The 21,802-nt window shown below is 40.5% G+C and overlaps 2 protein-coding genes across 2 annotated transcripts in view; both read left to right on the plus strand.

Moving 5' to 3' along the window:
• Positions 1 to 8,940: 8,940 nt before the first annotated feature.
• LOC133819481 (uncharacterized) lies at positions 8,941 to 11,166 on the plus strand. Its single transcript, XM_062252746.1, has one exon. The coding sequence runs from the start codon at positions 9,332 to 9,334 to the stop codon at positions 10,814 to 10,816; it is 1,485 nt and encodes a 494-aa protein (XP_062108730.1). The 5' UTR covers positions 8,941 to 9,331; the 3' UTR covers positions 10,817 to 11,166.
• A 678-nt stretch (positions 11,167 to 11,844) lies between these two features.
• LOC133815523 (uncharacterized) overlaps positions 11,845 to 21,802 on the plus strand; it is a 53,558-nt gene continuing 43,600 nt past the window's right edge. The window contains exon 1 of the mRNA XM_062248355.1: positions 11,845 to 11,996. Coding sequence (XP_062104339.1) covers positions 11,845 to 11,996 — 152 coding nt within the window. The remainder of the gene's footprint in view (positions 11,997 to 21,802) is intronic.

The following is a 21,802-nucleotide window of genomic DNA, read 5'->3' on the forward strand; positions in this document are numbered from 1 at the left end:
TTTATATTCATCGAACTTGAGGTCGGTCCTGCATTAATGCTTTTGGAGTCATTCAATGCAGAGGGTCGATTAGGTCCAATCGACATAGCTTGCACTACTCACTAGGGTTGTCATGTCTAGTGAGACAGCACAATGTGGCCAGTGCCCAGTACCACTGCCGAACCTGACTAATAAGTCACAGCTTCACAGTTGATACTAGCACCTTTGCCAAACCTGACTAATAAGTCAGTGCCATGCACAAGTAAGCAATGCTATCAATATGTATCATATGCCAATTATCCAAGAATAGGGCACTCAGCATGCTTACTAAACAGTTGCTAGCATAATTATAATCATGCACAAACACAGAGACTCAAGCTCTGACCAATCTCATATTCATCATTCATGGCATGCCCTAATCACATGTTTCTCATGCATCACATGCACCACATTTAACCAACCAGCATGCCTCAATAATAATCATATGCAAATGGGCAAGATTGCCAAGCGTTCATTATGCTATCAATGTTTACATTTAAACATCCAACATGCATCAAACATAACCATGCATGTCACATATGCATGTCACATATGGTCCAAGCACAGATTACCAACAAATGAGCCACAAGCACGATCCTGATCCAAGCCTCTAGTGTTAACCTAGTCACAACCACAAATGATGATCCAATGAGTTCAAGTTCTAAAACCAACCCTTGAACTAAAACTTAGCCTCCAAGACATCAATCCTCACTAATCCGGGTAGTAGGAATGATCCCGAGGCCCAAAACCATGTTTCCGGGGTCAAAACGAGCAAACGGGGTCAAAACAGGGCAAGGGCTGCGGCCCTAGCACCTTGGGCCGCGGCCCCCAGGGTTCTCTGAGGCTAGGGCCGCGGCGCCCTCCATCAAGGGTCGCGGCGCCCAGCAAGGCCAAATCCTGGCACCTGCTTCTTCGAGCAAGGGCCGCGGCGCCCAAGAACAGGGCCGCGGCCCAACTTCGGGGCAGCCATTTTTCCTTCGTTTTAACCTTTTAAAACCTCCCAAAAACATGTCTAAACATTCCCAAATCATTAAATCAAAGTTCCCAAACTCCCCAATGGTCCAAAACCACCAAAATCCAAGGTTCAAACAAACTAAAAACTCAACGATTCACAAAGTCCAATTCAAGCTTAAAAACTTTTAAAAACTTAAAACTTAAACTTGAATTACCTCCGATTGAGTTGTTTCCAAATAAATCCTCCGGCTAATAAGCTTCTAATTCTCCTTAGGATTGCTATGCCTCGATCCTTGCTTGATTCCGAGTCCTAGAACTCAAGTTACCTTCGAAAATGCGATCGGGAACGAAAAGGGAACTTTTGGGAGAGAGAACGTACATAACGTTCTTTTATTTTCTTAAAATGTTACTTCAAGCTTAAGTAGCTTCCAATAAAACCTAATGCTCGGGGTCCCGAAAACACCCCCGGGGACATTATAGTCAAAACTTCCAGAATTTCCCCCTGGTCTTACTAACTCCCAATTTATCACCAAATGTTACTTCTCATTACCCAATAACCCGGTAATGCTCTAAATACCCCTTGACTTACTCCAAGTCAAGCTTAAATCCCGTTGTGACTTTCCCACTAGCTTACCTCCTAGGATCGTCTTGTGCTGCGTAACCCTGGCATAACCAGATAATAACAAAGCACCACGCCCATTTCACATATATGCCAAAAATGCCTGAAATGGCCAAAATATGAAAATCACCCAATTAATCACAAATGGGTTCACATGCATATTTAATACACCTAAACATGCATAATATCATTAAATAGCATGATAAAGCAATTATGGCCCTCCCGGCCTCCTAATCAAGGTCATAAACCTTATTAGGAAATTTGGGGCATTACAACTATCCCCTCCTTACCGAAATTTCATCCTCGAAATTTATCTGAATAGCCCGGACTATGAATTCCGCATAACTGATTCCAGTTTCCCAGGTCATTCTCTTGACCTCATTGTTTCTGCAACATACCTTAAATCAAGGTACACTTTGTTCCCCAGAACCTCATAACTCAACTTATAAATTCTTTCAACCCATGTCCACTGCATGGAAATGCGTAACACAATGTACAACCATCAGAACCAAAACTATGGTCCAGCAAAAGATAATCTGACCAGTCCTGTCCAGGACTCAAACTGTCATACTAATCTAGGCTCAACTTGCCTTTACTCATCACCCCTTGCCATGGTGATTCTTTAGGAAAACACAAATTCCTATCTGGAACTTCATGTTCCTGCTTTTCATTTTAGTAACACTTTTCCATTCAGTCTGAGAAGTGAGCATCCAAGCTCCAACCTCTAATAATCTCAATGGTCCCCTGAACCATCATATGATCCAGACATAATATCTCACCCATCTCACTCCAGTGAAAGGGTGACGAACATATTCCACCATACCTTACCTCATAAGGTACTTTTCAACTCTGGACAATTCTCCCTCTGATTATCATCAGTCTGAGAACAATGAACCGTACTGAGTTCCATCTATATACTCCTCGCCTTCCCTCACTCTTCCATACCCTGGAAGTAACAATAAAGTCTTCATCTAATAAGATAAGCTTTTAATTCTCGAGAAGGTACACTATCTCTCTCACAAAGAGATCTGAACACTAATCCACTGTGTTACTTATTCTTATAACCAAAAAGAATCTTACTCACAACACTGGTCCAAAATGTCCCAAGTCAATCATGCTGACCCACCTTCCTGGGTAGCCCCATCGCGATGCTTTCTTATTTCTATTATACAATACTCAAAGGCCACAATAACCTTACTGATCCCTGATACCCTGTCTGAACCTGCTAATAGGTTAAGGACTCAACCACACGTTCCATTATGCCCCTCTTCATCTCAGGCCATCATCATAAAACTATCATACTCTGATACACTGCCATGATGCCTGAACGAAGAGAGTCAGAAAGTGTCATGAGATTCATCCAGAATCTCCCATAAAATCCCAGCGTCCATCAGACCCCAAGTCTGATCCTTATATTACAATAAACTCATATCTGACACTGTAACACTCTTAGCAAACCTAGCTAAGACTTCCATTCAACTTTCTTATCTGAGATTCACTTAGTCATTTATTCATGCTGATCTTCTCTGAGATAGAAATTCAAACACAAAACTTGCCACCTGGCCCACCAGAAACTCTACACTAGCTCTGGTCAGATTCTTACACCAATGTGTTACTTAAGCAATCTTTTCTCTGTATCACTGAGGTGTCATAACAACCTGCCAATTGATTCTGATTTGTAAACAAAGACTCAGAACTCTTTTCACAAAACACATATAATGCCATGCCCATCCAAGGACACTCCTGCCCTCTAAGGTGTCTCTTGACCTTAGCAAGTTCCACAAAGAATACATCACAACATCATCGTCCCAGACGATCACAAGTTCCATTCAAAAAAAATCCCCTGAACGCTCTGTTCATCTGATCCATAAACACTTAGCGTTAAACAAATTCTCAAAATACAATCCAGCACCTCCTAGTGCTCTTTATCTACTATATACACAGCCTTTTGCATATTCTTTTCCCTTGATCCCTAACTGGTACTAACCAGATCAAAGATCAACTCTTGAGAATTCCTTCTCACTCAGTATCTAAGCCTCGAGTTCTTACAACTCTACTAAGCCATTCGATACAATGCCCTCAATTCAACTCTATCCTTGGCACTAATCAAACCACCATTTTATCTCTTCATATCACAGAAATCCCAGCTAATCCCCTGAAAACACATTCAGGAACTCATAAACCAGCCCAACCTGTCCTGATCCCACTAACCCAATCTAAGTGGTATCCACCACGCTAGCTAAGAGTTCTATGCATCCCTCTGCCATAAAACTCTAGCTCTCAATACAGACGTCATCAGCATACCAAGTCTGTGCACAGTGCCAACTACCACAAGGCTTTCCACTCTCGAGCCCAAAAAGTACTATTCTTAAGCCACCAATACATTACCACCTTTCCATCACATCATGACCATGAGATCAACATAACAACTCTATGCCTCTTTATATGCAACAAACAAAGACACAGCATGGCACCAAGGCCAAACAGCATAACTCAAAACTCAGAACTAGAAAACTGACCTGCCACTCCTGAGGAGCTAGTCTCAGTCCCAGACTCTGTCTGCTCTGGAATAAACACTCGAGCTGGAGTCGAGCTGTCTATCCCCTTTTGCTCAAACTATCTTAGCCTTGGGCAATCCTTCTTGAAATGCCCAACCATGCCACAAGCAAAACATGCTTTTGCTCGGCATTCTCCCAGATGATGCCTCTTGCACCGAGCGCACACTGGGTAAGGCTTCCAGCTTTTCTTTTTGCTTGCTCCACCAAGTGGAGGTACCAATATCTGAGTTCCATGTTCCATGGCACTCTTTTCCTCATCTCTGATGCTCTCAACAGCAAGAGCCTTCTCTACCACCTGTGCATAGGTAGAGACTTCATGCACTGGGGCAACTCTAATGCCCTGAGCTATACCAGGATTCAATCCTTGAACAAACCTTTCCTTCCGAGCCACATCTGTGGGTACCATGTCTAAAGCAAACTTGGTCAACCCATTAAATTTATTAACATACTCAGTTACTGATGCCTTTCCCTGAACAAGATTCAAAAACTCATTCATCTTGGCAGCCTTGGCCACATCACAATAATATTTTTCATTAAACAGCTGCCTAAACTCTTTCCAATCCATCACAGCTGTGTCTCGTGTCTGGGATATCACTTCCCACCACGTCTGGGCATCATCCCGCAGTACAAGAGTAGGACAGATCACCCTATCGTGACCTACCAGCCCCATACTGTCAAGAATGGAACTGATCACGCCCATCCATTGCTCAGCTCTAAATGGATCTAGGCCTCCCTCAAAAACTGGAGGGTAATACTCCTGGAATCTTCCACAGAGAAATTCCCATTTGCTCTCAACCCTAGGCTGAGCCAAATCTGGTGCCCTTCCTGGCACAACACAGGAAGAGGTGCTCCCCAACAGATTCTGCTGTTGCCTCAGACACCTAATCTCTTCCTCATGCCTTTGCAATCTTGATTGCAAATCTGTGACTATCTGTTGAAAACTCTGAGAGGTAGATGAAGAACTCAACCCCTGGCTGAAACTCCCAGCCTCTAAATAACCACCACCAGGCCTCATATCTGCCTTGGCTATATACCTGCTCTGCAGTCAATAACTTGACCCATTAGTCACAATGAGCATATCATGAGTTTTCTCCCACGGGATCAATCTTTCCACACCACATTCACAAATAGCTTGCAGTGCTATAAACATTCCCATGGCATTCTTACAACAATCAAATCCCTGCTCTTCCAACATCCACACCATGCCTCAACTCAAGCATGCAAATATCACAATTATGTAATCATGGAGCAGGTAATCAAATGATCATATTCATAAATATATCCACGGAGCATATCATCAAATAGTCAAGAGCCAAGCTCTATCAGAATCTCATGCTCCCTAATACAAAGTACAGGTAAAGCATTCACATTTTATTCAAACAGCTATACACATAGCTACAGAAATATTTACCATTCCTTGAGTGAAGCTATCTTCAGTGATGAGTGTACATGCCCAGCTTGTCTTCAGGAACACATAAACCATGGCATGCTCTGATACCAAAATTGTAACGCCCCAACTCCAGGGACCGCTACAGTGCACATTGCAACAGTGCTAAACTCGCTATTCGAGTCGTTTGGCCATAAACGTGTAACTAAGTATGATTAGCGGTTTAGGGGTTAAAAACTTTGGTTAAGATGTAACGTTTCACTAGAACGTTTAATGTATACATTGGGATCCCGAAAATATAATTTTAAAGTCTATTACAAAAGAATATTTACATCAGGCCGTTCTAAGCGGCAAAACAGGGTTCAACCCTGGTTCCACTTTCAAACCTCGCCCAAGTATTGGTCGAGCAGCTGCATATGTACACGTCATCACCTAAGCTCTCCAACTCAAGGATGGTCCAGCTTTCTTTTTCCTTTACCTGCACCACAAAGCACCCGTGAGCCGAAGCCCAGCAAGAAAACTCATATGCTCAAAAACAGTCATATCATGATATCAAATCATATCTGGCATGCCTAGCATTCATAGTTCTACTCAGCATGCAAATGAATTCAAACATATGCTGGGGTATCCAGGAAAAGAAAACCTGGCCTTCTGATTGGAGGACTATCAAGTCAATCCCAATCAGATGAGTGTCGTAACACTAAAGGATTCTGATAAACCATGCTGAGTGACCGACAAGCGAATCACTAACTCAAGTGGAAGGGTGGCTGTTGGGTAAGCCTCTAACCTTCAATAGGTTCTGGTAAACCATACTGAGTGACTGACAAGCACGTCACTAATTCAAATGGAAGGCTGGCTGTTGGATAAGCCTCTAACCTTCAACAGGTCCTGGTAAACCATACTGAGTGACCAACAAGCAAGTCACTGGGGCCCCAGTGCCCAAGCCATGCATATGATGATCAAAATGATCATGCAGAGCCCGTAGCTCTGATCAGATGAGTGAATATCACTTTGAGGTCCTGATAAACCATACTGAGTGACTGACAACCAAGTCACTAGGGGCCCAGTGCCCATTTCCTGCAATGGCTCTACATGACTAGCCCTTGGCTAGATAAATGCTTGTTTATATTCATCGAACTTGAGGTCGGTCCTGCATTAATGCTTTTGGAGTCATTCAATGCAGAGGGTCGATTAGGTCCAATCGACATAGCTTGCACTACTCACTAGGGTTGTCATGTCTAGTGAGACAGCACAATGTGGCCAGTGCCCAGTACCACTGCCGAACCTGACTAATAAGTCACAGCTTCACAGTTGATACTAGCACCTTTGCCAAACCTGACTAATAAGTCAGTGCCATGCACAAGTAAGCAATGCTATCAATATGTATCATATGCCAATTATCCAAGAATAGGGCACTCAGCATGCTTACTAAACAGTTGCTAGCATAATTATAATCATGCACAAACACAGAGACTCAAGCTCTGACCAATCTCATATTCATCATTCATGGCATGCCCTAATCACATGTTTCTCATGCATCACATGCACCACATTTAACCAACCAGCATGCCTCAATAATAATCATATGCAAATGGGCAAGATTGCCAAGCGTTCATTATGCTATCAATGTTTACATTTAAACATCCAACATGCATCAAACATAACCATGCATGTCACATATGCATGTCACATATGGTCCAAGCACAGATTACCAACAAATGAGCCACAAGCACGATCCTGATCCAAGCCTCTAGTGTTAACCTAGTCACAACCACAAATGATGATCCAATGAGTTCAAGTTCTAAAACCAACCCTTGAACTAAAACTTAGCCTCCAAGACATCAATCCTCACTAATCCGGGTAGTAGGAATGATCCCGAGGCCCAAAACCATGTTTCCGGGGTCAAAACGAGCAAACGGGGTCAAAACAGGGCAAGGGCTGCGGCCCTAGCACCTTGGGCCGCGGCCCCTAGGGTTCTCTGAGGCTAGGGCCGCGGCGCCCTCCATCAAGGGCCGCGGCGCCCAGCAAGGCCAAATCCTGGCACCTGCTTCTTCGAGCAAGGGCCGCGGCGCCCAAGAACAGGGCCGCGGCCCAACTTCGGGGCAGCCATTTTTCCTTCGTTTTAACCTTTTAAAACCTCCCAAAAACATGTCTAAACATTCCCAAATCATTAAATCAAAGTTCCCAAACTCCCCAATGGTCCAAAACCACCAAAATCCAAGGTTCAAACAAACTAAAAACTCAACGATTCACAAAGTCCAATTCAAGCTTAAAAACTTTTAAAAACTTAAAACTTAAACTTGAATTACCTCCGATTGAGTTGTTTCCAAATAAATCCTCCGGCTAATAAGCTTCTAATTCTCCTTAGGATTGCTATGCCTCGATCCTTGCTTGATTCCGAGTCCTAGAACTCAAGTTACCTTCGAAAATGCGATCGGGAACGAAAAGGGAACTTTTGGGAGAGAGAACGTACATAACGTTCTTTTATTTTCTTAAAAGGTTACTTCAAGCTTAAGTAGCTTCCAATAAAACCTAATGCTCGGGGTCTCGAAAACACCCCCGGGGACATTATAGTCAAAACTTCCAGAATTTCCCCCTGGTCTTACTAACTCCCAATTTATCACCAAATGTTACTTCTCATTACCCAATAACCCGGTAATGCTCTAAATACCCCTTGACTTACTCCAAGTCAAGCTTAAATCCCATTGTGACTTTCCCACTAGCTTACCTCCTAGGATCGTCTTGTGCTGCGTAACCCTGGCATAACCAGATAATAACAAAGCACCACGCCCATTTCACATATATGCCAAAAATGCCTGAAATGGCCAAAATATGAAAATCACCCAATTAATCACAAATGGGTTCACATGCATATTTAATACACCTAAACATGCATAATATCATTAAATAGCATGATAAAGCAATTATGGCCCTCCCAGCCTCCTAATCAAGGTCCTAAACCTTATTAGGAAATTTGGGGCATTACAAATTGATACTTCTTTCAACATTGATCGTAATTCATGAATTTTTAATAGATTTTAATAAAATTATATTTTGAAAAAAATAACAATTTTAGTTTAATTTGAGATGTAATATTCAAGATAATTGTTAAAAAGAATAATAATTGGATGGTTAAAAAGAAAGAGGGGAAAAAGGGGTAAATGGAAGTGGAAGTGGGAGTAGAGAGAATATGATTATGATGTATTGACCAAAGATAAAAATATATGCGTTTAGGCATATATATGTTGAGAAGCCAAACAGGTCCTAATGTTTAGGGTTTGTCTTTATCGAACACAAACATTATATAATATTAATATATATATATATATATAAGAAAGAAAGTCAGTCTTCCACGTGCTCCTGGGGACTCTCCACTCTTCCCCACTCTAGGCCCCCTTTCTCTCTTCCCCCACGCCCTCTTCCTCTTCCTTCTCCTTCCTTCCTTCCTTCCATCAATGCCACCATTTTTCTTTTATTTATTTTAAATTTCATTTTTTTTTAATTTCCTCTACTCAATTACACCACCCCTCTGCCTCTGACTCTCTCTGCTTCACCTTCTTTGTTTGCTTCTCATCAAAACCACAAACCCTTTCTCTCTCTCTCTCTCTTTCCCTCTCTAAAAGCCTCACGTACCCAAAAACCAATACCAATACCAATACCAATACCAATACCAATACCATAAACCATTTTTAGCGCTGTACAGGGATATGCAGCCAAAATATATCTAGCTATACTTCCCTCTGCTACTGCTGTGCTCTCCCATTTTCAGTCCCCCCCTAGAGAAAGATAGAAGCGATGATGATGATGGTGGAAGGAATCAAAGGTGTTAATAATGGCGGAAGAGTGGTGGGGGTGGGTCATCTTGATGAAGACATGGCCGACGGTATGCAGTGCACTGATCATCCTTACCGGAACAACTCAGGTGGGATCTGTGCTTTCTGTCTCCAAGAGAAGCTCGGCAAGCTCGTCTCTTCTTCTTTCCCTCTTCCCATTCGGGGCTCGGCCTCTTCTTCTTCTTCGCCTTCTTTCAGATCTGACATCGGAGTCGGTCCGTCTTCTTCCACTTCCTCCACGGCTGCCGCGGTGGCTCTCTCGCTCTCTGCCCGACCTGGGTCTTCGTCGTCTTTGTCGTTGAACAAAGGTAACAATAGTAGTAGTAGTGGTAATGAATGTCGTTTTGTTCATCGCGAGGACCAGGTCCAGGAGTACTATAGTAACCACAGACGGAGCAGATTGCCTTTCCTGTTGGCCAAGAAGAAGAAGAAGAAAGTGACCAACACTGTTGGAACTGCGTTCATGGAAAATCATCGCTCTGCTGCTCATGCTCCTCCCGGAGATAATAATGTCGTTTTCAAGCGAAGCAAGTCCACTACTACACCACGTCGAGGCCGCCATTGTAGTAATAGTAACAGTAATAAGTTTTTGGACGATCATGATTTCATTCATAATAGCCCCAGAAAGCAGAGAGGGGGTTTTTGGTCATTTCTCTACCTCTCTTCATCTTCTTCTGCCCGGAAAATGGATAACGGCACCGCCGGTGGTTCTAAGACGGCGTCGTTTTCTTCCGCCACGTCAGCTGGTTTGGTTGGTAATAGCAGTAATAACAATAATAATATTAGTGTTAATAGTAGTACTAATAAGCAGAAGGAGAGGTGTTTGGGGTCGTCTGTGAATTCTGTCGTTGAGGAAGAAAACGACAGTAGCCCCAACAGTCAAACGACAGCTTCGGCTTCGTCGTTTGAGCGAAAGGTCTCGAGATCCAGATCTGTTGGCTGCGGAAGCCGGAGCTTTTCCGGCGATTTCTTCGAGAGAATTTCCACTGGGTTCGGCGACTGCACTCTCCGGCGAGTTGAGTCCCAAAGAGAAGGCAAATCCAAAGTCTCAGCCGCCGCCCACAGTGGCGATTCCGGCACCGGAGACCACCAATGCATGAAGGAACGCGTGAGGTGCGGTGGTATTTTCGGCGGATTCATATTGACTTCTTCGTCTTCCTCCTCGTCGTCCTCGTCGTATTGGGTTTCGTCTTCGGCTGAAGAAATGAACGGAAAGTCAGTGGCTTCAGCTGGTGGTGGGCCGGGCCCACTTGTGAATGGCCGGAGTAGGAGCTGGGGTTGGGCCTTCGCGAGCCCAATGAGAGCTTTCAGCAAGCCCACTAGCTCAAACGGCAAGAGGGATCATCATCATCATATAACTAGACAAGGTTCAGAAAAGAACACTACTACTTCAACATCTACTCCCAACTTGGCAGCTATTCCTTCTTTGCTCACAGTGAGAAGCTAATAATTATAATAATTATTATTTTTACTGTTATCATTACTATAATACACCATTTTAATTCAAAGTTTTTATATTATTGTTCATCTGTGTATTACTACTACTACTGCTACTACTACTACTACCTATCTCTTGTTTATTTAAATTTAGTCTTCTGTGTATCAATGGGTTTGAAACCTCTAGTCCATTATATATTAGTGGTGTAACAACATTTTCATTTTAAAAATTGTACTTTTGGAAAAAAATTCTCTAAGTTATAGTTTGTTTGAATCATAAAACGAAGTTAGCTGTAACTCTAGCTCTGTTCAACTCAGAGTGAAGAAGCAAAAATAATTTTTTACTTGGGTTTTGTTTTCTGAGTTGGAGTTTTGTATTATTAACTAATTTATTTTTGTAATTTTCTACTTGGATGATATTATATTGCAAAGTAATTATTAATTAATATGCCTGGCCTATACAATTTTGATTAATTTATTGATTATTTTGGTGGTGTTTCTGAACTGATCTGTTAACTTCATTGGGCACATGCACACACATGTTTGGTGGGTACTAGACAAAACTGGGTCATCTATTATACACTTGTGCAAATCACTGTTGGTCTTCTTAGAGAAACCCCTACCTTCACTGTTTGATGCTTCCACTACATATTATATACATATAATATATATTTATAGGATAATCCAATTGATTTAGTTAAAGATGTTGATCATGTGATTATATGAGCAAGTGAATCATCATGAGAAGTCAGTGTAGCCAGCAATAGCCAGAGCCAGAGCCAGAGCCAGACAGGTCTTGGTGAAGTTTTCTTGATTTGTAATAATTTGTTTGCTCTTGTAACGTTTTGGTATACACTGCCACTTCTTTGAAAATATGGTATAGAGAAATCACTGCAAAATTCAGGAGATTATTAGAGAGAGAGGGATAGAGATTGGCCTGTTGTGTATAATTGTACTGGTTGGGAATGGTAGCTAAAAAAAGAGATGTGGGTGGGGGGAAATGGAGAAGATGTTAGTAATGAAAAAAATGAAACGAAAATGGGCTATGATGATGGGGACACAACGCAGAAGCTGGCTTTGGGTGAAGTACAAACAGGTAAAGACAGAGGAAAAGCTGTTGCATTGCATAGCATTGCATGGGATGGGATACTGTTACTACTACTGTGCTCCACGATTCAGAATCAGAAGAGGTTAAATGCGTGGACCCTTTTCTCCTAGCCCTTTGCCTTGGATTTTTCTCACCTTTTTTCTTTTGCTTTACGTATAATATCAACAAAATTACATAAAAGTATATTTACAGTGACCCCAAGAGGGAGAAGGGTGGTTTAAAAATTGGTCAGATATGTGGGTTTTGCTATAGTTTTTTATGTCTCAAATATGATAGGATTATTAGTCACTCGTGCATATAATACACATATACTGTTTGTTGGAATGATTTATATATATATATGTTATAGTACTAGTACATTTAACTGTTTAAAGGCAGCTAGAATACACAGAATGATCAGTGGTTAAATTTAGCTATAAAAGCATGCATTATATTATAGTAAATATTGTGAAAGTTTTTGATGAATTATTAATTTTGGTGCATGAGTTAAAGTTTGACGGAGGAGCTCAATCACTTGCCACTTGGTCCATGCAGCAATCAAATAAATGTTTGAAGGGTCCGAACTCATAAATTGGTCCATCATTTACGACCCCACGCTATCCATATAGTTCCCCCCACACATATATATATAAAAAATAATATACAAGTTTTGATTCTTTAGAAGAAGTTTTGTAATGCCATATTCATGCAAATTTTGATGAATAGTATGGAAAAAGCTTTAATTTCAAAAGTAGCTTTATGAAGATCTTTTCAAATCTCTCTCGTCTGCACTCTGCATGGGGTTTGTGATAGCGATACTGATTCTGATACCCCATACCCGTGAGAGTTTTTTTTTTTTTTTAATTATTTATTAAAATTATTCCCTTTTTTGGGAATTTGTGATGAACTCTAGGGTTTAGCCTAAAATAATTAGAGGGGTTAATTAAACTTAACGGCTTTTAATTTTGAGCACAGTCTCCCACTTCAAAGCCAGTTGTAGACTAGTGGTTGTACTACATTGCACGCTTTTAATAGATTCTGTTTTCAAGTCAAGACTTGATTAGTGTTAACCTTTACGTTTTGTTTCTGGCTCTAAATTTCAGAAAGAAAACAGCTTTAATTACCATTACTCAAAATAAGATTATACTTAATATATTTTAGACGTCCATATATCTTAAATACACAACACAAAACAAAATGAATTATACTATTAGATAATAGAATAGTTTCATTTTACTTTTGAACAAATTTCCTTCGTTTTTTTGTTAGAAGATCTTTTTCGAAAAGCTAGTATAAAGGTAGTTGAGTTGTATAAGAATGTTGGATAATTTTTTAAAATGTGGTTTATATTTAGAATTTGATTAAAACTCATAAATTAAGAAAATTAATAAAAAATGCTCTTTTATTTTTTTATTTTTTTATTTCTCTTTTTCTTTTAAACAAAAGAAGAAAACTGCTACAATAAGTTCAAACAGACTATAAAAGTCAAGAGGTCTCGGACATAGAACTAAAATTTAGGGGGGCCAGGAATAAAATAAAAATTTGAGGGGCCAACACACAATTGTCCAATTCACTAAGGATCATAAATGATAAAAGAAAATCATTTTGGGAGGAGGGGCCAAGGCCCTCCTTCCCCTTCAAGTGCATCCGTCCACGACCAACTTCATGTGTGAATGATATAGATCGTTATACGTCATATATTCATAGTTTGAGGATTTAAATTTAATATGACCAAGGCCAATCTGCTGTTGCTGATCACTGAAAGAAGCCAACGACTTTGTATCATCTCCACAAACGACAGAATCCAAATTGTCGTTAGACGCGAGGAGAAAATTTATAAAAGATCAATCACTAACGAAATCCAAGCAATCTTTACAGGAAATGGCATAAAATTATTCTTGTTGTCGTTTCATGAAGTAAACAACAGCCACGACAGCGCTTGTCATCTGAAATTAAAAAACTTTGGTTGGAAAAATTATCGACATTGATGCAAAGGGGTTTCGATGCTATATTGATTAGAAACGACAGGCAGAAGTGGTTTAGTTTGTTTTTGTAAAATGTTAATTTGGTAAATTTTTTGGAAATATCTTATTTTATTTAAAAACTGATTTAAATTTTTTTATATTATGATATTCAGTTTTAATATCTTAGAATATTTGGTTGGATTTGCAAATATTCCTTATTCATATTTATATTCACAATATATTTAAAAAAAAAGAAATTATACCTTATTTTTATAAGGGAAATATTTTGTGATTAATTGAAATCATTTATGGATTTTCGTGTGATAATTTTCGTACCCTCCAATGATGATTTATTGCAGGAAATAAAATACTTGGGTAGTTATTGCTCATTTTATTTTTTAGGAAATTTTATGTTGACTCAAGTATAAGATATCTCCGCAAATTGCGTGACTGTCAGAACAATATCAACAAATTGACAAATCTCTATCAATCAAGAATATTATCAAATATTCTTGCTTTTATTGTGGATATTTTTCTCAGCCTTCTAGCTCGAAATGGTCTCTATAAATAGAATTCTAGGGTGTTGAGAAAAAAGTGAACTCTTTGGTGTATTATTTTGTGAGTGAATTGTAATATTTGTGAGGGTTCATAGTTTGTATTCAAGATCACAGAATTCACGTGTTCTTGTAATAAAATGAGTGTTTAGTTTTGTGGTGAGTCTATACCACGTTTATGAGTGAATACAGGTTGTAATTTGAACACAATTATTGAAGTATTCGGGAGGAGATTTTTACAAGCCTTGCTTCGGGAGGATGCAAGCACTCGCTGACCATTGAAGGGAGTTCAAGTGGTTAGGCGTTTCAATCAAATCAAATTAGTGAAGAGAAGTACAACAAAGTTGCGGCAAATATCAAGAGGAAGTCTTGTTTTGTTTAAGTCAATATTTGTGTACTTGTGATTCTTTATTAATTGGTTTTATTCTCTTGGCGTGGCCCCAAGGAGTAGGTTATCCGAAAGGATTTCTGAACCTTGTAAAAATTCGTTGTGTTCTTTATTGTTTTTGCACTGTCTTTTTATTGTGTTTAGTGTATGTTACGACCAATTCTCATTCTGTCACGACAAAAATGAAATATGTTTTAACATTCAATTACCATTATGCATCTTGATTAAACTACTTATTTTAATTAATTTGGTAGTTACTAAAAAGAGAATTTTAGTTTTCAATATCAACAAGCATTCATTATTATTTATCTAAAAGCAAATGGAAATTATTTTTGTCTTTCTCATGAATGATAAAAGAAAGCCACCTTGCCTTATTTTTAAGACAAATGCTAAACAACACCTTAGGCTCCCCAACACTTTAGAATATGGCATAGTAATATTGTTTCAAATCTATATTGTGTCTCATATTTTTTAACTAAATTAAATTTTAATTAAAATATGCGATACTCGATAGTAAGTGGCACCAATAGCTATATATCTTGTTATAGGGTGTTGGACACTCTAGGGTACTCACTACAACAAAAAGTTCTTTTAGGGGCGACATAATAATGCCAAAAGTCACCCCTAATGACATCAGGGACAACATGTCGTCCCTAACAAGTCGTCCCTAACGAGTCGACGCTAATATTCATTATTACTTGCGACAACTAAAGTTGCCCCTAATAACTTATCTAATTTCTAATTTGATAGTGAGTTATTATTAATTAGTTTTGTTTATTATTTAATTTAGTCCCCTAACACCACTGACAAGATTCAAGTTCACATATTAAATACATATATATCCGATTTCAAATGTCAAATACACATATAATTTTTTTTTAATTAAAATGAATACACATACCGAGCCAAGAGAGACACCCTAGATCTAAGTATCCCCTTTCACTGAAATTGATGAACACCCAAAAAAATCAATATATGTAAATATAAAAACATCTTTTAGCTTGAAAGCTATTTAGAGTCCAGCTAATAGTGCCTCGTAACCTCGTTATTGGAGGCCTCGAAGCCAAACCTTAAGGCTGAGTGAAATCTGTTTCTGATGGGGTTATTAAGACGATGCTTGCCCCCGATCCGTTCTCGTTAGAGGATCCATCGACGTATAGTCTTCATAGCTCGCGAGTTGGGGTCAAGACTTCTTCATTGGTTATTCTTGTACATTCGACTATAAATTCAGCTAAGACCTGTCCCATTATTGTCGTTCTCGGGTGTTATGTGATCTCGAACTGCCCGAATTCAACTTCCCATTTCAATAGTCTTCTGGATGCTTCAGATTTCGATAATATTTGTCTCAACAGCTGATCCGTCAGCACATGTATATGGTGTGCTTGAAAATAGGGTCGAAGTTTTTGAGATGCATGTATTAAGCATTATGCCATTTTTTCCATTAGTGGATATCTCGATTCTGCGCCCAATATTCTTTTGCTAATATAATAGATGGGTCTTTGTAATTTTTTTATCCTCCCGAACAAGTGTTGCACTGATTTTATGCTCGGTTGTAGCGATAATATTTCCCCCGTTATTGATTTGGATAAGATAGGTGGCTCAGTGAGATGCTTTTTGAGAGCCTGAAAAGCGAGCTTGCACTCACCCTTTAACTAGAACTTTTTTCCCCTCTTAGAAGATTAAAGAATGGTAGGCACTTGTCTGTAGATTTCGAGATGAGCGTATATATTGCCGCCATACGTCCAGTTATACTTTGAACATCTTTATGCTTTCGAGGTGAAGGCATATCAATTAAGGATTTTATCTCATCCGGGTTTGCCTCGATGCCTCGAGAATTTACTATAAATCCGAGAAACTTTCTCGAAGATACTCCGATTGAGCACTTTTGTGGGTTGAGTCTCATGTTATACTTTCAAAGTATAACAAAGCATTCTGCGAGGTCATCAACATGGTTATTATTATGTTTGGACTTGACTAATATGTCATCCACATACACTTCCATGTTATTTCCTATCTATTTAGCAAACATCCTATTTACCAGTCTATGATATGTAGCCCCACCATTTTTGAGCCCGAAGGGCATCAAATTGTAACAACATAGCCCTTTATCCGTCACGAAGCTCGTGTGCTCTCGGTCGGGTGCATGCATGACTTTCTGGTTATATCCAAAATACGCATCCATGAATGACATGATTTCGTGACCCGAGGTTGCATCCACGACCTGATCGATTCAAGGCTGAGGGAAACAATCTTTTGGGCATGCTTTGTTGAGGTCCAAATATTCGATGAAAGTTCGCCACTTTCCATTTGGTTTCGGAACCAGTACTGGGTTGGCTATCCCTTCTTGGTAGAAAGCATCTCGGATAAGCTGATTTGCTTTTAATCTGTCGACCTCCTCTTTCAAGGCTTTCTTCCTCTCGTCATCGATGAGTCTTCTCTTTTTTTGTTTCTGAGGGAAGCTTTTGTCGATGTTTAGTGCATGACTTGTAACATTGGGACTGATCCCAATCATATCTGAGTGTGCCACACAAATACATCCTGATTTTCCCTTAGGAAGCGAATTAATTTCTATCTTACTTCCTTTGTGAGGTTTTTCCCAATCTTCACCACCTTGGCGGTGTTCTTTTCATCGAGCTGAATATATTTGAGATCCTCAATCAGACTGAGATCAACCCTGTCTTCTTCTACTCTTGGTTCGATTTCTTATTTCACCTTGTATATCACTTCATCAATCTCCTCAATGATGACTAATGCCTGCGCACTAGCTTAGCCTTTCCCCCTCATCGAGATGCCATATTATTCTAGAGCTGCTAATTGATCTCCTTTTAGTGTCCCAATGTCACTAGGGGTTGGGAACTTAATAGCTAAATGCTTGAAAGATGTAGCTGCCCCCAGCCTGATCATGGCTGGTCTCTCGAGCAGGACATTGTAGGATGATGAGGTGTCCACTACGATGAACTCCAGCATTTTGGTTATTGAAACTGGATAGTCTCCCAAGGTTACTAGGAGCTCAATAGTTCCCATGCTGGCGATTCTCTCTCCTAAGAATCCATATAATGTTGTAGCACAGGGTTTAAGGTCTAGAACAGACAAACCCATTTTCTCCAAGGTCTCCTTATAAAAGATGTTGATCGAGCTCCTGTTATCGATCAGGACTCGACACACTCTCTTTTTGGCAAGTTGGAAGGTTATGAGCAGGGGTCATTGTGAGGAAATTGGATGTGTGAAGTATCGTCTTCAGTGAAAGAGATAGGTTGGGATTCAACTCTTTGTTGTTTCGAAGCTCGTGGTTTAGGCACATATCCCATTTTGAGTTATTGGACATATCTCTTCTGAGCGTTCTGCCCGACCGTGCAATGTGCGGTCCCCCCACGATGGTTATTATGTATTCTCCATCGATTGGGGGAGGTCGATTATCCTCCCTCGTAGGTGGTGCCACGACTTTTTGGGCAGGTTGAGTCGGAGGTAGCCTTTGATTAGGCAGAGTCTAGGCTTTGTTTCGATTTTGGACATATTTTCTGAGGTAGCCTCTCGAGATCAACCTCTCGAGATCAACCCCTCGATCTCATATTTTAGCTGTCTGCATTACTCAGCTGTATGACCTACGTCTCTGTGGAATCTGCAGAACTTGTTTGAATCCCTCTTGGTTCGCTAATGTCGCATTCCGTCAGGTAGCCTGAAGGGGACCTGATCCTCATTCACGATAAATATATTTTCCCAAGTATCTATGAGCTTGGTATACACTGTCTAAATGGAGAAGTGTTTATCTCTTTTCTTCTTTTTACCCCTGTCATTCTCGGGGTTGTTACTGTAATGCCCCAAATTTCATAATAAGGTTTAGGACCTTGATTAGGAGGCCGGGAGGGCCATAATTGATTTATTATAGTATTTAATGATTATATGCATGTTTACGTGAATTATATTATTATATGATGGTGGATGCATGCATATGGGAGAATTTATTATTGTGAGGGTATTTTGGTAATTTGGCCACTGTGGGCGTAAGTGTATATTTTGGGTGCATGATTGTGATTAATTAATATAGCCACATTATAAGGTGGATTGGTTCGAGCTAATCGACATGAGACGATCATGAGATGTAAGTGTTCGGTCTAGTCATAACGAGTTTAAGTTCGGGGCTCGGGGTAAGTCTCGGGGTGAATTTAATGATTAGAGCATTACCGGGAATTAAAGGGTAATGGGATATGAATTATTGGAATTTGAGGATATTGAGAATAGCGGGAATTAGAGAGCGTTAATTATAATTAACGAGATAAACGGGAAAGGACGGTTTTACCCTCGGAAACTTTTAGAGGGGTTTATTTGGCTTAGGGGCATTATGGTCTTTTGACCCTAAGGATATATATGACTTAGGAAGGCTGTGAATTGATGTTAAAACAGAGCCTATCCTCTCTTCTCCCTCCCATCCCGTACAAGCTTCCTCCCTCACCTTTCTTTGAATTTTGAGAGCTCAAATGGAGGTGTTGAGCTAGGGGATTAAAGGTGGCAGCTAGGGAATCTATAACAACCATCAAAGGGGATTCAAAGCTGTGTTAAAGGTGAGTTTTAGTCTTTAAGTTCAGGTGATACTCTGTTTTCTTCTTTGGTTTTTCTGCTTTGATTTCTTGCTAAAAGTTTGGATTCAAAGGGGTTTTGATGGATGATAATATTGGGTTTTGATGAGGGGAGGTTATGGGTGTTGTCTAGGGGTTTAATTATATGTTAGGAAGAGGTTTTATGATGGTTAGAATGACTGGTTTGAGAGGAGAAAGCACAGGGGAAAAAAACTGGTTCGTGTGGCCGACTTAGCTGATCTGGGCTGAGCGCCGCGGCGCAGCAGGGGAGCGCCACGGCCCTTGGTGTCTGTCAGGAGGGAGCCCTTCTGTCTGAAGGGCGCGCCGCGGCGCAGCAGGGGAGGGCCGCGGCCCTTAAGGCTAATTTTGCTAAAGTGTGGTTTTTAGCTCGGGGATTCAAACCATAGGCCTCGGGGTTGAACCTAGTACCCGGTTGGGTAGTGTTTGAGGTATCGGGGGCTGGGTTTTGGTTTGGGAACCCTCGGTTATCATTTTTATTGATAAATTCTATAATTTGGTTATGACTAGGTGACCGCTAAAGGACTAAAAGTTGATCGTTCTCAAGGGTCGTTCTTTTAATCATTCTAGCTCGACTTTGAGGTAAGAAAACTGCACCCTGTGTATATGTGACATGCGTGGTTATTATTGATGCATGCCGGTTGATTATTATGTATGCCATGCATGGTTATTATGGTGCATGTTGGTTGACTAATGGGTATGACATGCGTGGTTATTATTGATGCATGTCAGTTGATTATTATGTATGACGTGCATGGCTATTCTTGATGCATGTTGGCGGGTTATTAAACGTGACATGCATGGCTGTTATTGGTGCATGTTAGATTTCTGGATGTATTGTATATGATGCATGAGAAACAGGTGATTAGGACATGCTTTGTATACTGGGTATGATATTGTTCAGAGCTTGAGCCTCTGTGTTATTGCATAGTCCTAATTGTACTGGTATCTGTTAGTAAGCATGCTAAATACCTTGTTTATGGACATTGGACATGTGATATATGTTTGGTGGCATGGCTTACCTGTGTATGGCGCTGACTTATTAGTCAGAATCGACAATGGTGTCAGATCCGTCTGTGAAGCTGTGACTTATCAGTTTAGTTCACCACGGGCTGTGCACTGGTCGCGTTTTACCGACCCAAGGGTCAGAAGTGGCAGTGTGTTGTGAACGCCGGGCCGATTAAAGATTGGATCTAATCGAGGTCGGCATTGAATGACTCATATGGGGTATTAATGCTAGACCGACCGGAAGGTCATTGAGAACTATAAGCGCTTGCCTGGTCTACGACCAGATGACTATAGCCAAGGTATATGACCCCGGTGACCGTTTGTCACATGGCTAAGGGACGTTGTCCATAGTTTCGACTCTAGAGTCGTGAGGAAGGTTATGTTGGTGACTAATCACCATGCACCTATCCTAACCAATCTTATGAAAGAAACACTTATCAGTTGAGCCATGGTGACCCTATCGTCACGTGACTAGAGGGAGCGATGCTCATTATTGTGACTTTTGGCTACTGTCACCTATCTGGATGGATCATTGGTTCCAAATGGTTACTATGGTTATAGTTGATATTATATCATGTTATATTGTGTTTTCTTGCTGGGCTTCGGCTCACGGGTGCTACGTGGTGCAGGTAAAGGCAAGAGGAAGCTGGACCATCCTTGAGTTGGAGAGCTTAGGTGATGACGTGTACATATGCAGCTGCTCGTCCGCCACGGCCGAGGTTTAAAGTGGAACTAGGGTTGAACCCTGTTTTGCCGCTTAGAACGGCCTGTTGTAAATATTTTCTGTAATAAACTCTGAAATTATATTTTCGGGATCCCAATGTATAAATTAAACGTTTTAGTGAAACGTTACATCCTAACCAAATTTTTAATCCCTAAACCGCTAATCATACTTAGTTTCACGATTTTGGCCAAATGACTCGATTAGCGAGTTTAGCACTGTTTACAAGGCACACCGTAACGGTCCCTGGAGTTTGGGGCGTTACAGTTACCTTCATTCTTCTTTCTATTAGAAGAATAGTCTCATTGAGGTTGTGCAATGGAAGGCGAAGCCGAGGTCATGGCTTAGTTAACGTTTGTCGTTGTAGTTATTGAGGGTGGATGAGCCAGTTTAAGTGCTAAGCTCTCCTCCTCTACATTGACAAACCTCTGAGCCTGGGAGGTGAACTCGGTTATTGTTCTCACAGGCTTCCTTTGCATATCGTCCCAAAGAGGACTTCCTCGCAGCACCCCAAATCGTACTGCCATAAGGTGACCACTGTCATCAACATTGTGGGCTTGGGCTACCTCTATATTAAACCTCGCCAGGTAGCTCTTCAATGATTCACCTTGCAACGACCCGACTAACTTAAAGACCTCAGACCTTTAAAACTACTAAGACAATAACTACTATCTTTTGGATA

Source organism: Humulus lupulus, chromosome 2 (assembly GCF_963169125.1).
Source record: "Humulus lupulus chromosome 2, drHumLupu1.1, whole genome shotgun sequence".
Lineage (NCBI taxonomy): Eukaryota > Viridiplantae > Streptophyta > Magnoliopsida > Rosales > Cannabaceae > Humulus > Humulus lupulus.